General features: G+C 37.8%; 1 protein-coding gene across 1 annotated transcript; it reads right to left on the bottom strand.

Moving 5' to 3' along the window:
• Positions 1 to 35: 35 nt before the first annotated feature.
• Positions 36 to 6,429, bottom strand: LOC137137010 (low affinity immunoglobulin gamma Fc region receptor II-like). Its single transcript, XM_067522865.1, has 9 exons — positions 6,354 to 6,429; positions 5,349 to 5,384; positions 4,402 to 4,665; positions 4,077 to 4,322; positions 3,911 to 4,000; positions 3,597 to 3,728; positions 2,563 to 2,658; positions 731 to 817; positions 36 to 333 (listed from the first exon to the last, which is right to left on the bottom strand). Exons 1-9 carry the CDS (start codon positions 6,412 to 6,414, stop codon positions 263 to 265), a joined length of 1,083 nt encoding a protein of 360 aa, XP_067378966.1. The 5' UTR covers positions 6,415 to 6,429; the 3' UTR covers positions 36 to 262.
• Positions 6,430 to 15,347: the final 8,918 nt, after the last annotated feature.

Genomic DNA, 15,347 nt, shown 5'->3' with positions numbered 1-15,347 from the left:
GATTTATTGCAAAGAAACAAGATGCTGCTGCAGCAGCTACAGCAGGATCCAAAACATTAATAAAAAAAAAAAAGTAAAGTACCTCAAAGTCATTTCATAGATTCTTAGATTCATAAGCAAAACTTAAGAAAACAGAAATTACTGTTTCATTGAATCGAACATTTCAATAAACATCATGAGAACACGGCAAAACACATTTTTTTTAAAAACAAATGTTCTCTGATCCAATGAGCTCTGATGACCAGTCACAGGAAGCTGGATGTCAGCGATTGAACTGGTGTGAGGGGGTGAATGTTGATCTCAGATAAGGTCGGGCTGTTTCCGGAAGAAACTCTGAGCAAAAACACACAGTTCAAACAAAGTGAGACACTGATGTAAAAATAATAAAAATAAAAAAAAAAGTTACTTCCTGAGGTTGATCTTTTTACTCTTCATGCACTGAGAGAATCCAACAGGAAGAATGTGGGAGAACAACATTTGATAGCTGAGCTAACCCAACTCTGCCTAAAAGAGCTTTATTCTTCAAGAGTTGGTCATCTAAGTCTTCATAAATACCCAGACCGAACCAGACCACCCATCACTATTCAGCATCTCATCAGCGGTGATGACAACCAATTCATCCCCCTATTTAGTGCTACTTCTGATCACGGTTAGGGTTAGAGGTTTCATATTCATTTCATATTTCTGTGTTAAATATGGCTCACTGGCTTTACATTAAGACAAACTGTACCTCTGCTCCTGTTTGTTCTCATGACTATTTGTCCATAGTTGGTGTCTCTTATTCTCACTGCTGTGTAGACTACAGCTTGATCAAATTCTGCATAAAACAAAGCAAAAAACATACAAATTACATTAATGCAACTATTACAACTTATACCACTAGTGTTAGTACATTTACTGCATATATTAAAACAGTATACTGTGACCTACAAGTAAAAGCTGTTGTGGTTTTACATGCAAAGTTTACAACTGCAACATGATTCACTTTCAGTTTCACATTCAAACGTAGAACTCACTTATATGCTGTAACCTTCAACTGGTGCCTCACTTACAGGGTTTGTACCTGCTGGCTCACCCAGGGTTGCTCATGGAGGGTTTGCTGGGTTTTTCTCTAAGGTTCTCTAAAGCATCTAAGGTCTCGACCTTACGTTGTTCAGAACCTTAACGTGAGTCTGTTGCGATTCGATGTGATATAAAAAACTGAATAAATCAAATAAACTAGATTGTTCAGTCTGTGCAGCATTGTGTGAACAATGCTGACAGCTCAACTCACATGTTTGAAATGAAACAAAGTCATTAGGCAGCACCATAAGTAAAACACTGCAGAAGCATTAATAACATGAAAATCTGACAAAGATGAGGAGGAGCAGCAGTTATTTGGCTATTTTCCCAAAAATGACATCATCTATAACCCTGCTGAGCAGCCTGCAGATGAATAACAGTCTGCAACATAAAATAGATGCAGATTAAAATACTGCAACTACAAAATAGATTATTTTGTACTCTTACTCCAATCAGTTACAATTGTATCTTTCATGTATTTTCTCAATAGAACACTGGACAACTTTAGTGACTTTGCAGAGTCTGCTTTTATGGATGTGGGAGTGAGCTGATCCGGTACTGCAGGAGTCCAAAAGCTTCAAAAAGTTTGTGGTGGCACAGTCCTGATCTTTAAACACCCTCCACCCTCCCTCATGGTAAGTTGCTTGCTGTTACAGAATGTAAAGCTTCACTTATTCCAAAAATATTCACAAAAACATAATCAGGTTTGCAGCTTTGGACATAATTTATAATAGACAGGACTGAACACATATGAAAATGTTAGAGAGAAAACTGTATATTAATGAAGTGACTTCATGTAATTAGTGATCACATTAAAGGAACAGACCCACATTTTTACATGTTTTGCAAATTATTATACGCTTCAGATTCTTTCTTTCCCCCAATTTTTTTCTTTTTTGTTTCAGAGAAACATGCAGGTCAACGTTCAGCTGAAGTGTTTTCATCAGAAACAGGAAACTGGACGACCACAGAGCAGTTAGCATCAGTTTCAGACTCACCACACAGTAAAAACTGACTAAGGTGCAAAGTACAACACACTGTCCTCAACTCAAACACAACCAACAGTTGAAGAGTTAAGAACTAAAAGACATTAACTTTGAATTAATGGTTTGAATGTTGTGTACTGTAAAAAGCAAAGATTATAACACTATTTGTATCACACATTAAAAGCATCAAATGGAAAAAACAAGCTGTTTGCTTTGAAAAGTCTTGTGATGCATCTTTTTTAGAATGGCCCCCTGTCCTGTCCTTTTGAGGGTCTAACCTTAACTGCAATTTCTGGAAGCTGATTCATGTTCCATCACTCATTATGTAACGTTTTTAGTCCTGTAACACCAGAATTCAGCTTTTTGAAAACACAGTGTGTTCAGATGTTCAGTCCTACAGTGTTAGATGAGGACCAGTTCAAAATGTTGTGACCACGATGGTTTAGAGCTGAAAATGGTTCCAATGAGCCCAAACACACAAAGACACACTGAGCACAAAAAACAAACACATTACCTCTGCTTCGTCTGATTGGGTGCTGATGTTTCTTATTAACGTCACTGTATGTGATGTCATGTGTGATGTCATCTTCTGCATCTGTTACTTCACTAGCTGCAATAAACCCAAATAAAAAGCAATGGAATTTACAATGTAACAATCTTGAGGAGAGTACAGTTTAATACTGCAAGAACTGCACTTCAATCACAAGATTTGTACATCACGAATTAATCTAGAATTGTGAACATAACATATACACTTCAAAAGTATTGGAACAGGAAGACTAATTCATTAGTTTTTGCTGTACACCCCATGTACCCTGTTTCACCCCGTCCTTATCCTATGACATCAGTTTTTTATGTCTACCAAGGTCTAATATTCTTTCTCACATCCTTTGGGGTTGTTTCAGAACAAGAGTGTCCAACTGACTTAAAAGTTAACCTACTTGCAGTAGTATAAGTCCAGAGTAAATACTATGGCTGTTTCCAGATGTGACGGCTTTGTTCAAGCACATTGAGCAGGTTCTATACAGATGTAAACTGATGTGATGTGCACTCTAGTTAGTGTTTTTTCCAGGTCCACTGCATTTATGTCATCTGTGAAAGTTGTACTTCCCGTATCTTCATCTTCACCCAGGTGTCATCTGTACTACATGTCTGAACTAGTGAGTCTGTACCATTTCTTCTCCATGTACAATTTGGCAACTATAGGTGACAATGGGGAACCAATGGCACAACCATGTTTCTGTCTGTAGAAGCCTAAACACAGTTTAAGTGCATAGGAAGTCGTGGAAGAGTTTTCAATAACTTTTGGAATATTAGCATCAAATACTGCTGCAAATAGGTAAATACAGAATATATTAAACTTAACAAAACATCTGAGAATATGCCAAGTGTTGAGGAAGGGTTGATGGTTTCATCCTCTACTGGCCACATGTTGAAATGTTCTTGGATAAGACAGTGAACCTTTTTTTGTACTGACAGAACCTTTTATCCAAAGCATCTGCCTGCAAATAAATGAGTGAATGTAGAATTCAGAGGTAAACATCTTACCTTTATGTTTCCTCTTAATGCAGCATATCACCAGTGGAACCAACCACATCAGTAAAACCAGAACACAGACAGATGTAACAGACAACAACATCGAGGAAGATGTAGTAGTTGTAGTTTCAGTAGTGGGTTTTTCTAAAATGAAACAAAAAACATCAAATTCCTCCTGGCTTTACCCTACTAACCTGTGAGGTGTGGAGGTGGAGATGAAGTAAAGGAGGTGGAGGTGTGTTTGTAAGTTTTTCTGTAGAGAGAATCACCTGTTCAGGTGAACATGTGGATGAAATAAGTGTTGAAATCAAAGTGAAGCTCCTGACCTGTGACGTAGATCCAGCTGGGTGGAGACTGTCCACGACCATTGATGATAAATGGAGGTGGTCCTGCAGATGTGGTTGATGGTGCTTTTTCTGTAGAGAGAATCAGATCTTCAGGTGAATAAAATGTGGATGAAATAAATGTTGAAATCAAAGTGAAGCTCCTGACCTGTGACGTAGATCCAGCTGGGTGGAGACTCTCCATGACTGCTGATGTGACACTTGTAGAGGCCTTCATCAGACTTGGTAACATGGTGGATGGTCATGTGACCTGTAGGCTCAGTCCTGATGAGGGAGCCATCTTTATAGAAATCAGCTGGGAGCTTGGAGGGAGGCCTCTTTGTTTGACAGTGCAGAGAGACATCATGTCCCTCCATCACAGGGAGGACAGGACTCTGCAGGATCACTGCTCCACCTCAACACAGAGACAAACTACAGCATTTCATCCATTTCCACACAGCTTCATCAACACTAACTCCACAGTCTGATCTTACCAGTGACAGTGATGGTGATGCTGTTACTGGTTGATCCCTCTCTGGACTCACACCAGTAAACTCCACTGTCCAATGGGACAATGTGGCTGAGGTTACAGGAAGAACCAGCTGGTTTTCCCCAACCATCTCCACACTGAGTCCTCTGTCTTTTTGTTGTGTTCCTCCTCAGTGTCCATCCAGCAGAGCTGTCGTCCTCCTCACAGTTCAGTGAGACAAAGTCTCCTCTAAACAGTTGAGATCTGCTGGGACTCACAGTCAGACAAGCTGTGGAAAATGTGGTTTAGGACTTTAGTTCTAATGTCCTGGAATAAGTGAACAATTTTATTACAAAAATGAACTTTTGTGATGTAGCTGGTGAATAAAAAATGAAAAATCTTTGGTGGATGAGATCAGTTATCTGACATCAGTGATACTTTGTGAAAAGATCCAAGAAAATTCTGATATTAGTTGAAAATTAATATGTACTAGTCAGATGGAAAGAAGGAGTGACTCTCTCCAAGACACATACGTAATATTTACTTTAACAACCTTTAAAAAGATCGAGGGAAAAAAAAAACTCTCTGATGCAATTTCAACACATGCGCTGCTCAGTTCAAACACTGATTTATCTGTGTGGGTCAGAGAACATTAATTAGACATTAGACATGAAGATATGAGGCAACATTTGATGAAATGTTGATTTAGGAACAGATTAAGATTATGATTGTTCATTCATATTCATTTAGTTCAGAAGCGGATATTCATGTATGGTCACAGTCAATAACGACTTACTGAAAACCTTTTTTGTGTAAATCTGTTTCTGGGTTTTGTAGACAAACAACCTTCAGTTTTTTTCTTCCCCCATCATATCATGTCTTCACATCATGTGTATTACATGAACCAGGACTAAGAAACTAATCTAAATGTGAAAATATATTTAAAAAAATCAATATTTGAAGTTCACTCACCTTGGTTTGTTGTGCAGCACAGCACTGAGGTCACAGCTGAAGAGAAACAAAAGTCAAGGTTATTTCTTCATTTTTTATTTGGATCTATTAGTTTTGACAATTGTAACTTTATCCTGGAGCTCATAGAAAAATGGATCTACAACAAATGAATTAATAGCAAATGTAATCAACGTTCTAACACATACATAGACGTTCATATATTAGTACTATAACAAAACAGCACACTGCAATAATTATGTGTACAATAGTCCAGAGATGTCTGCACTAAGCACTGAACAACTCCCTTCAAGTGTTTAGAGAAAATGAAGACCATGACTTTTTATCAACATATCATTTGCATTTCTAATATATTATAACCTAAAAACAGTTTCCTCTGACCTAATGCTAATAATTCCATTAGCATTAGACTCCGTTAATGCTAATGTATTTAAAAGGTTTAGGGGTCACACGTGGTGGAATCCAGACAAAGGGTTTTTCATTTAAGGTTTAGTTTATTTCTGCATATTCTGCACATATTACAGCAGCATTGCTCAGTAGTCAAACATTCAGCCACCAAAGACATTTGAAGCACTATGAAGTAGAAATACAGCAATTAACTGTGGAACAACCGAGATCCTAAATTAAGCAGAAAGAAAGAATTCCATGAGACGTGACTCAACCTTCAGATAATCAAACCTGGATGACTGAGAACATACTTACTTAACCTTTAATTTGTCTACAAGTAAAATGTGGACAATGATCATAACAGAGCTTTTATCTATATCTTATATTTTTAAGAGATTATTTCTATATTTTTTTTTCAAATGCTGCTCTACTGTGACCAACTTCAGCTACTCAACATTTTCCCTTCTTTTTGTTACCCTCCAGATTTTGATCTGTTACCTTTTTCTTGATGTTGATAAGTATAATACTGTTTAATTCTCATTTTTTTCTCACAACCACTTGTCATCAACTCCCTCAACATTCTTTAGCTCTAGTTATTCATATCATACAGATGGTACTTACAGAGGAAAAACTGAAGAGATGTTGGGTCCATTGTACGACTTGATATAAGATCTTCACACATTTGGTCAAAGAAGCCCCCTACTTCCTCCTTTTATGGCCTTTCAGTTTCTCTCCAGCAGGTGGCAGGAAATAGCTCGGTTACATTAGATCACAGAGGTAAACCAACAAATGACTGACACTGTTAAAATATTTCATAATAAATTCTCAAATCGACCCTGCTAACCTGGGACTGGTGGGCTACCTCCAGCTGCCCCAACACAAGCAACCAACCCTGAGTCTGAGGGTCACAGACAGATTATGAGGCTGTGGATCCACATTCCCTCCAAAAACAAAACCATACATCACATTACATAACTTCAGACGAGCTCAATCAAATCAATCTGTTCCATTTACAGATGAGTTCAGTCCAAACCACCACAGAAAAGTAAACATGAAAAACCAGCGGCGATAAACCACAGCCAAGTCACAAAATTGTGTATAATTAACATAATTAATAATAAAAATAATATATTATGCACGTCTTCCTAGTCCTCAGTTCATTTTGAATTCTGGACTGAATTTAAAACCACCTCAGGTCTTTATTTGCTCATTCACAAGCACTGATATCAATGAGTTTATTCAATATGTTTTTATTCCCCTTTATTTTTTATAAAATATAAGAACATAAAATGTGTTAGAGTGTGAGTCTTAATAGAGAGCAGCAAAAATAGCAATTTATTATAAACTGTAAAACAGAACAATCAACAAAAAGGATAAAGTAAACAGTGAAATATTAAATAAAAAATCACAGGATTTCATTGGTGAAATCTTGTTAATGAGACAACACTTGTTTCACAGTGTTAAAACTATACAAAAGGCTTTGAAAAGGCAGTAAACAAAAGGACGATTTATGGAACACGTTCTGCTGTAGCGACCCCTGAAGGGACAAAGCAAAACCAGGAGATGCTAATTCAAAAGTCAGAGATCACACTCATGTCCCAGCATCATCAATGTTGATGTCACAGACCCCTGTGATTAAAATAAAAAAACTTGTGTAATTCAGGAGCTTAGAACTTATGGTGTAACCATCCCATTTTTATCCGGGCTTAGGACCAGCACCAAGGTGGCCCTTGGTGGCTGGGCAGGAACCTGGTGTGGTGGGATTTAATCCTACCACCTTCTGTATCGAAACCTGAAGATCTACCCATTGAGCCACCAGATCAGAGTGGAACAACAGCTTTTTTTAATCACCCACCGTTTATAACATGAGAAGAAACTCTTAAATGTACTGTGAAGTTGCTGCTATTGAAAGTGGCGCCTGTGGCCCAGGAAGGTAGAGCAGTTGTTGGTTCAATCCCCAGCTCCTCTGGTCACATGTGTCCTTGAGCAAGACACTGAACCCCAACTTAGTTGCTCCCGGAGAGTGTTGGCCAGCTGCATAGCAGCTCCCCCATCAGTGTGTGAATCGCTGAATAAGAAGCAGTGTAAGGTGCTTTGAGTCCCAATAGGTAGAAAAGTGCAGAACATTTACCAAAGATGATAATGTTTTTGGAGCAAGAGCCTGTGAAGCATCTCCATCATCCAGGTTTATTTTAGAAATGTTTTGTTCTTCATCAAAACTTGGATAATTAGCTAAACATTTCTAACCGAGAAGAAACAAGTCCAGTTGACATGATTCAATCTTAGGACATGACAAAGGAAGCCCCAGACCAGCTGCACAATATCAATAAGAAAAGAAAAGAATCTTTACAAAACCAAAGCGTCTGGTCTGTTCTTTATCTAGTGTAGCTAGAAAAGGAGGTGATACAACAATGGTTAACATGACTGTTCCTAACAGATAAAACTACAACATTTCTCACCATAAACATGTCATATTGTATCCAAGGAAAATAATCAATTGTGATTTTGTGTTTTCTATTCAATTAATGGAAGTTCTTGATAGATTTGGTTCCAGCTGACACTGAAACATCCTCTGATGATATTATTAATGCAATATTACTTATGCTGAGTAAATGAGTATCTGCAATATAAACCTTTCTATGTTCAACATCTTCTGGTAAATTCATTTCAAGTTATTATTCTTCATCTTCCTGATGGTGATGTTTCACTGAATCATCAGTTTGTCCTGGAAGCTCACCTGGTATCTTAACAGTCAAATGAGACCTGTTTCATGTGGAGCAGTTACTTGAATCATCCAACAGGTGGCAGCACTAGATTGAGTCCACATGATGGGTCTAGTCTGCTCACACGGTGAAGGTTGACTGTTTGATCTGACTGGTTCTACAGAGAACCTTCACCTGACCCGCTCCTGTTTGTCCACTAGCCTAAAATTGAGTGAATAATGCTTTTACCCACCTGCTCTGCTGCACCTACACCCATCTGAAAAGCCTGTAAGAATCACGTTTTTTGATTTCTCCTGTTCATTTAACAGCATCTGGGCTAATCTGCTTGGGGAAAATTAAAACAAACATGCAGGGTAACGTCCCTTAACTCAGTGGCTGCAGAACTGTGTCGGACATTATGGTCGGCAGCACAGATGCTCCTCAGAAAAGAGGCTAAATGTAGTTTTTCTTCTGAAACTTTCAACTACTGCGACTGTGAATTGAAGCTGCTGAGGTTTTTTGATTCTGACCCAAATATGTGGAATTGCATCTGGTTTAAGGTTCACGTAGGGAAACATTTAGTGTAGTTTATCCTGAACCTAACAAGGCAAAGCAATTTCCCTCTGCGATTAACAAAGTTATCGGAATCTTCAATTGTGAAAACACAAAATTAATTTTTATTAATTAAATATGGAAGTATATGGTGGTAATCAAAGATATTTGATGTTTTTTTTTATTATATTTAACTGTATTAAATGTTTTTTATGTTTGTTTTTTATGTTTGATTTATTATTTTTCTGGCTGTGACTTTGTAGATGAAAAAATGTACACTATGCAATGTCCCCTGTCAGAGTTTAGAAAAAAAAGTTTAAATATTTCTCAATACATGTAAGCATCAATATGTTGCCCAGGATTTGACATATAGGATTATTAACCTGTATTTTTAATTATCAAACTAAACAATAAAGGGTTCAGATAACAATTATTTTCACGAGTCACTTGCAGGTTAATTTCACAATGAATATTCATTTTATAGTGAATAAATATTTTATGAAGGCACAAACACTAAACACTAACTGTGTGATAAACACTTTCAAGAAAAGTAAAAAAAAGTCTTTTACTTGAAAAACAGGAGGAAAAACTGATCTAAAGCCTGAAAGAAGCTGTATCACATCAAATACAGGGAGAGAAGAGGGAGGGTCCATATGACCTGAGGGAAAAAAATCTGTCAGGCTGCAGACAATCAGTAACCTGGAGCAACGATGAGCAGCCCTTTCATGAACTCCTATGCTGACAACCTGTAAGGAAGAATAGGGAAGCGGACTTAAGAGGATCAAGGTTCTTAAGGAAAGAAAGAGAATGCAGAAAGACAGAGGTAGAAAAAATAATCTCCACATGCTGAAGTACAGTTTATGATGCAGTTATGTCCTGATGGCAGAAATGAAAGTGATCACAACATTAAAATATTTTTGTTGGGAAAATTATGTGATGTGAATTCTGTGATGACCTTCCATCAGTGAATGTGATCATACTCAGTTACAGATCTTTCAGTCTCACACAGTTTTTTTTTTCTATGAGGTCTTTTATTATCAATCATATGCTCATTGTGTATGTCCCATAATTAACATAACTATGCCATTTTCATTAACAGTTAATCCCACTTCCTTCCTCCTTCTATGGCAGTAATTTGGCATTTCAGTTTCTCTCCAGCAGTTGGCAGGAAGGAGCTCAGTTAATTCACAGACGACTCACATTGTTTAAGTATCTCATAATAAATTAGCAAATCAGCCCTGCTAACTCGGGACTGGTGAGAAACGTAATTTGCTGGAATAAAATAGTTATGTTGTGTGTGATTTAAAGTATGACTATACTATAACATACAGAAGTCCCTGAATTCTCATACTTTCACTTTCATTTTCTTGTAAATGGTTCCACAGAGAACTAATGGGTTTAACCTGGCACACAGCCAGCATGAAGAAAACATCATTTGACTTTCTATGCAAACACTCAGTATTTGAAATTCAAATCCGGTTTATCTCTGAGTTACAGAACACTTCCTCCAACCTTAACATCATACATTGTGTCTTGACTACTGCTGTTCACTGAGTATGAATTATGTGAACTATGTCATGTTTTTCAGTTGAGAAGGAACTGTAACCACAACCTTTGTCAACAGGTCAACATTTGTCTCATCACATTTGTTAAATCCACACTTCTGCTTTTACATTTCTATAACCTGCCGTTTATTTACTGAAAGCTGAATCATCCATGAGTCATCTTCTTTTTCCTGATGCTCATTTACTTTTATTTTTCCTGATCCTCATTTACAGGTATATTTCCACTGTTTCAAAATAAATGATGGCTACAAACGCTCAAGCACAAAAGATGCAGGACCACCAACCTGTTCAGCCAAATGTAAAAGTAAAGTGAATGGTAACTCTGAAATTTTATACCTGAGAGTTGTTAGTTGTACATACAAACTGTCCCCAGCTCACAGTTTTGCTTCAGTTGGTGCTGAAATGATGGCAGACGTGAGGACGTGGACTGTCCTTTAGTTTTTAGTTTATTTTTTTCTAAGTTTAAATCTGATATGATAACAAAAGAAAAATAGTGTGAGTAAAAGTAACGTGACAGAAACCGTGAAGATGTCTAACCTGGTTTTTCTGAAACATCTGTGGTTGTACAACATCCTCCTTTAAAATCAATCTGTATCAGACCACAGAGACACAATAACCAACAAGTTCCTCAAAGAATTAACTTCATTAGTGAAGCTAGTTAACCAATAAATGAATTATCAGTTCTGGCTTAAACGGCAACTTCACCAATTTTCCACTTGCTTTCTATGGCTTTAGTTTAGGGTGTAAATGTACATTAATGCTTTTAAACCTCCCTCTAACTTCCCTATATTAACATGTTTGTCTGCTTCTAGCTTAAAACTTCCTCCAGATGACATCACCCAAAGGAGTTTTTCATCATTAGGAGTTCCAAAAACAAGGAAATGACAAATAGACTTTAAAAACCAGTTATATTACCTTTATTGTCTTTAATATGTACCAGAAACAGATGCTATACTGCAGCTTAAACAAAGCACAACTGTAACTATGGTTACAAAAAATAAAAGAAGTCTTTACATTCATGTCTGAACAAAGTGAACATCTTCTAAATTAAAGCTGTAAATGTTCTTTGTTTGCTCTCCAATGTCCGATCAGACTCATTCCTCATTCCAAGTTTCAGAGTCACAGTTAAAGAAGGTCAGTGACCAGGTCTGAGGTTTTATCATTAGCTACATGTTTTCAGACACAGAGCAATGTTCAGTTGCTCTCTGACGGTTTGGCTGCTTTTTATTCCTGCTAAGTTCAGACCTATTGTTTGCTCAAATGATGAAAATCGATAAGCTCTATGTGTTCTGTGATTGAACAGAATAGAATACAAAGGTTAACTTGAAGTAACATTCAGATGATGATTGTAGCCTCTTCACTAACTGTTTGGTGTTCACCATTGTTGGCTTCAGTTTGGTTGATTCTACATGTTAAAACAGCAGCACGAGATTCAGTAGTAAAGAGATCTGAGACATTGGACACTAGCTGATAGGCACCTGCTTCATCACCAGGAAGTTCATATGAGTTTTTCCATGTGTGAAACAAACTTTGGGGAAAAACAAAACAAAATCATCAACAGCTACAACAACAAGAAGCACAGTAACAAGTGGCAGAGCAACTGCCAATTCAAGATTGATGTTAGTGTCTCCTCCAACCCATTGCATTCCAGCTCCAGCACCTGTGAGAAGAGAATGAGGTGTGAGGTGTCAGGTAGGTGATGAATCCATTTCCTCTTCAAACTCCTGTCAGACATTATCTACTGCACTTTGATCCCATCACTCATAGCAGCTGTTTGCTACAAAGTCTCATCAGCAACATCTTTAGAAAACACAAACCATTTGGATAAACATACAGGTCAACAAGATTCATCCTTTGGCTTTTTCCTCCCGTAGTGATCCAACACTCGAATATTCCACTGTTGATATTCATCACATCCTTCAGGATCAGAGACGCTTCTCCATCCTTCATCTCACTGTCCTTCAGCTCCACCCAGTTCTTATAACCTGGATGCTGGTGCTCTGGAACAGACTGATTGTCAAGGTACAAAAACACGTAATCTTTCTTGTTACGCACGGTCCACATCACAGCTGTGATGGGGCTGCTGCTGAAAGATGGACATGGCAGAGTGATATTATCTCCAGTATCAGCTTCCAGGCCTCTCCAGACTGAAGAAGTAAGAAAGACCACAGAACAGGTTAAAGGGTTAAAGTACAACTGTCCACTTCCACAGCAGCCAATCAGAGTGAGGGACTGTCAAGTAGTGAACACTGGTCCCTTAGTAACAGGGTCTGAGAATAAATCTGATAAGCACAGTGGATAATTAAATGTGCATAGTGACATCTATGCACTTATACATACATACAGAAATATCAAAATCACTGAAAAACACTTGCTGATTAACATGAGCATCAGCATGAAGCTGTGGAGGATCCATTCATCTACAAACTTACCTGAATCAACATTCACACTGACACTGTTGATGAGCTTGGGTGTGGACCTTTTACGGCGCCGTGAATGACTCTGTCCTACACGACACTCATATGTCCCAGCATCATTAATGGTGACATTTTTCAGGATCACAGAAAAGGTTCCATTCTTCATCTGTGGATCTACCAGCTCCACTCGACCATGAAAATCTGGATGTTGGTACTGTTTAGGTAGTGGGTTTAATCCACTCCAGCAGTTTGATGGCAGCATCTTTGGGACTCAGACAGTGAAGAGTGACATCATCTCCACTCTTCACATTCTCCCATTTTTCTGAGGCTGAAGCACAAAAGGGGAAAATGCAGAAAAGGTAATATTAGAACAGCTCTACAGTCTAAACATTTTGCCACAGTAAAACATCTTTAACAACAGACGATATTTACAAAACCAAACATGTCTTGTGTTTTAATACGTAGACATGATTTTAGAAAAAAATACCTTAAAACTACATTTAAAGCTATATTTAATACTGCTTTTTACATATTGAAGCCTTTTCAGTTGGACAACCCTCTTTTACATGTTTATATCTTCATGTTGATCTTTCTTGCTCAAACAGCATAACACATTATTATTCATAGCAACAATGTAATTGGGAGCAATTACAGTAAAGTTCATCAAATATTTAATTCACATTATCTTTTTTTTTTTTTTTTTTTTTATTCTGAGCTTAGAATGACATGTAGTTTCTACATTACATTGTGCGGATAATCAATTCAATAATTACTGATTGATCTTATCACTCGGGTATTTAATCTATTATTGAAATGTAATGAACTCATAGCTGCACATTGATTTAAATAAATGAGGAAATGAACAAGCTTGTCATTTAGCAACGAGGCTAGAAACACGGTTAAGTGTAAAGTTGTTAAAACAGTTGAATTTGAAGCAGTAACTGATCTTTTATTCAAACTCAGTTTCCTTCAACCCAGACTTAAATAACCTAACTAAATTTTGACAAAACCCGCTTTCTGTTAGAGGGTCCTTTTAAGTTAAGTTAGGGTAGTGTCAGATTTGGGTGTTTATGTGAAAAATCTTTAGAAGGCACAAACTTGTCATTACAAAATGACATTGGGCTGATAAAAAGAAGTTCTTCTGTGACATGTTGTTTTGTTCATCAAATGTCCATATAATGTGTAAATCTAGAGATCATCTAGACAGCACTAGAGTTAGTCAGATGAACACACTCAGGAGCAGACAAAGGTGCATACAATTAATTAGGCTGTCGGAGCAGATCTCTGTCCTGACACAGAGGACAGTCATTGTACAGTGTGAATGTGTTGGACAAAATGACGTCTTGTACCAAACCTTCTTCCAGCAGAGCAGAAGGAGCCCTTTTTAAAAGTGCTCTGCTGTTTAGCAAGCAGGTCATGGAGAGCATGTGAGCATTTTTCCATGATGTTCCACTGTTCCTTCATCATCCTTTTCTCCACAACCAACTCCAGGAGTTCCAGAGAGTTCTCTAGCACAGACCCAGTCTTCCTCATCCATCTGCTGGTGTCAGATGCTGCTGCCACAGCAGAGAGCATCAAGGAATATGGTAACAGAGTTGCATCTTACTGCGAAGGACAAAGGCTTCATAGCTTCATTAGAAGGTATAGTCTCCGTTGTCCCTTATGGAAGACAGCCTCTGGGTTACATTTCCAGTCCAGTCTGTTAAAAATGTTGAATTGTTTTCATCACCTCCTGTTTGTCTTAAACATTAGTAGTACTGTACTTTTTATTTTTACCAGTACATAGTTTGATTGGGGATTTTCCAAAACTACAAGCATGTGATTAGGACAAATACACCTCAATCAGTCTCAACATTAACCCTGGTGGTCCAAATAATGTAATGTAAGACAAGGGTCAGCATGGCCAATGTGAGCAGCTCCAGCCCCACAGAGAGATAATCACTGGCCTAAAAATATTCTCCAGTACAAGTACCACTTCAAATATTTTACTCAAGTCAAAGTACTAAACAGATTATATACTTAGATCGACGTCTTTCAGCTTGTCCCTTCAGGGGTCACCACAATGCTTCCTCACGTTGATTTAACATACCTTTTTACGCCGGATGCCCTTCCTGCCACAACTCTCCCATTTTTATCCAAGCTTGGGACTGGCCCCAAGGTGACCCTTGGTGGCTGGGTGGGGCCACACCTGGTGGAATTCGAACTTGCTGCTTTCTGCATCCCAATGCTCTACCACTGATCCACCAGGCCCCCACTAAGCAGATTATCTACATTTTATATAAAATACAAAAGTACTTCACTAAGAACACAAAGTATTTTATACTGTACTGTCATGGTAATTATGACAAAATAAGGGTCAAAGGTCACTTTTTTGTAAAG

Source organism: Channa argus, chromosome 12 (genome assembly GCF_033026475.1).
Source record: "Channa argus isolate prfri chromosome 12, Channa argus male v1.0, whole genome shotgun sequence".
Taxonomy (NCBI): domain Eukaryota; kingdom Metazoa; phylum Chordata; class Actinopteri; order Anabantiformes; family Channidae; genus Channa; species Channa argus.
Note: the sequence above shows the minus strand (reverse complement) of the source record. Positions and strands in the feature narration are given on the sequence as shown.

Excerpts from the sequence above, each read along its gene's own strand:
- LOC137137010 (XM_067522865.1), bottom strand. The coding sequence starts at position 6,414 with ATGTGTGAAGATCTTATATCAAGTCGTACAATGGACCCAACATCTCTT. Across the intron at positions 4,323-4,401 it reads CATCACCATCACTGTCACTG|GTGGAGCAGTGATCCTGCAG; the intron begins GTAAGATCAGAC and ends CTCTGTGTTGAG. Across the intron at positions 818-2,562 it reads CCCAATCAGACGAAGCAGAG|AATTTGATCAAGCTGTAGTC; the intron begins GTAATGTGTTTG and ends TGTTTTATGCAG.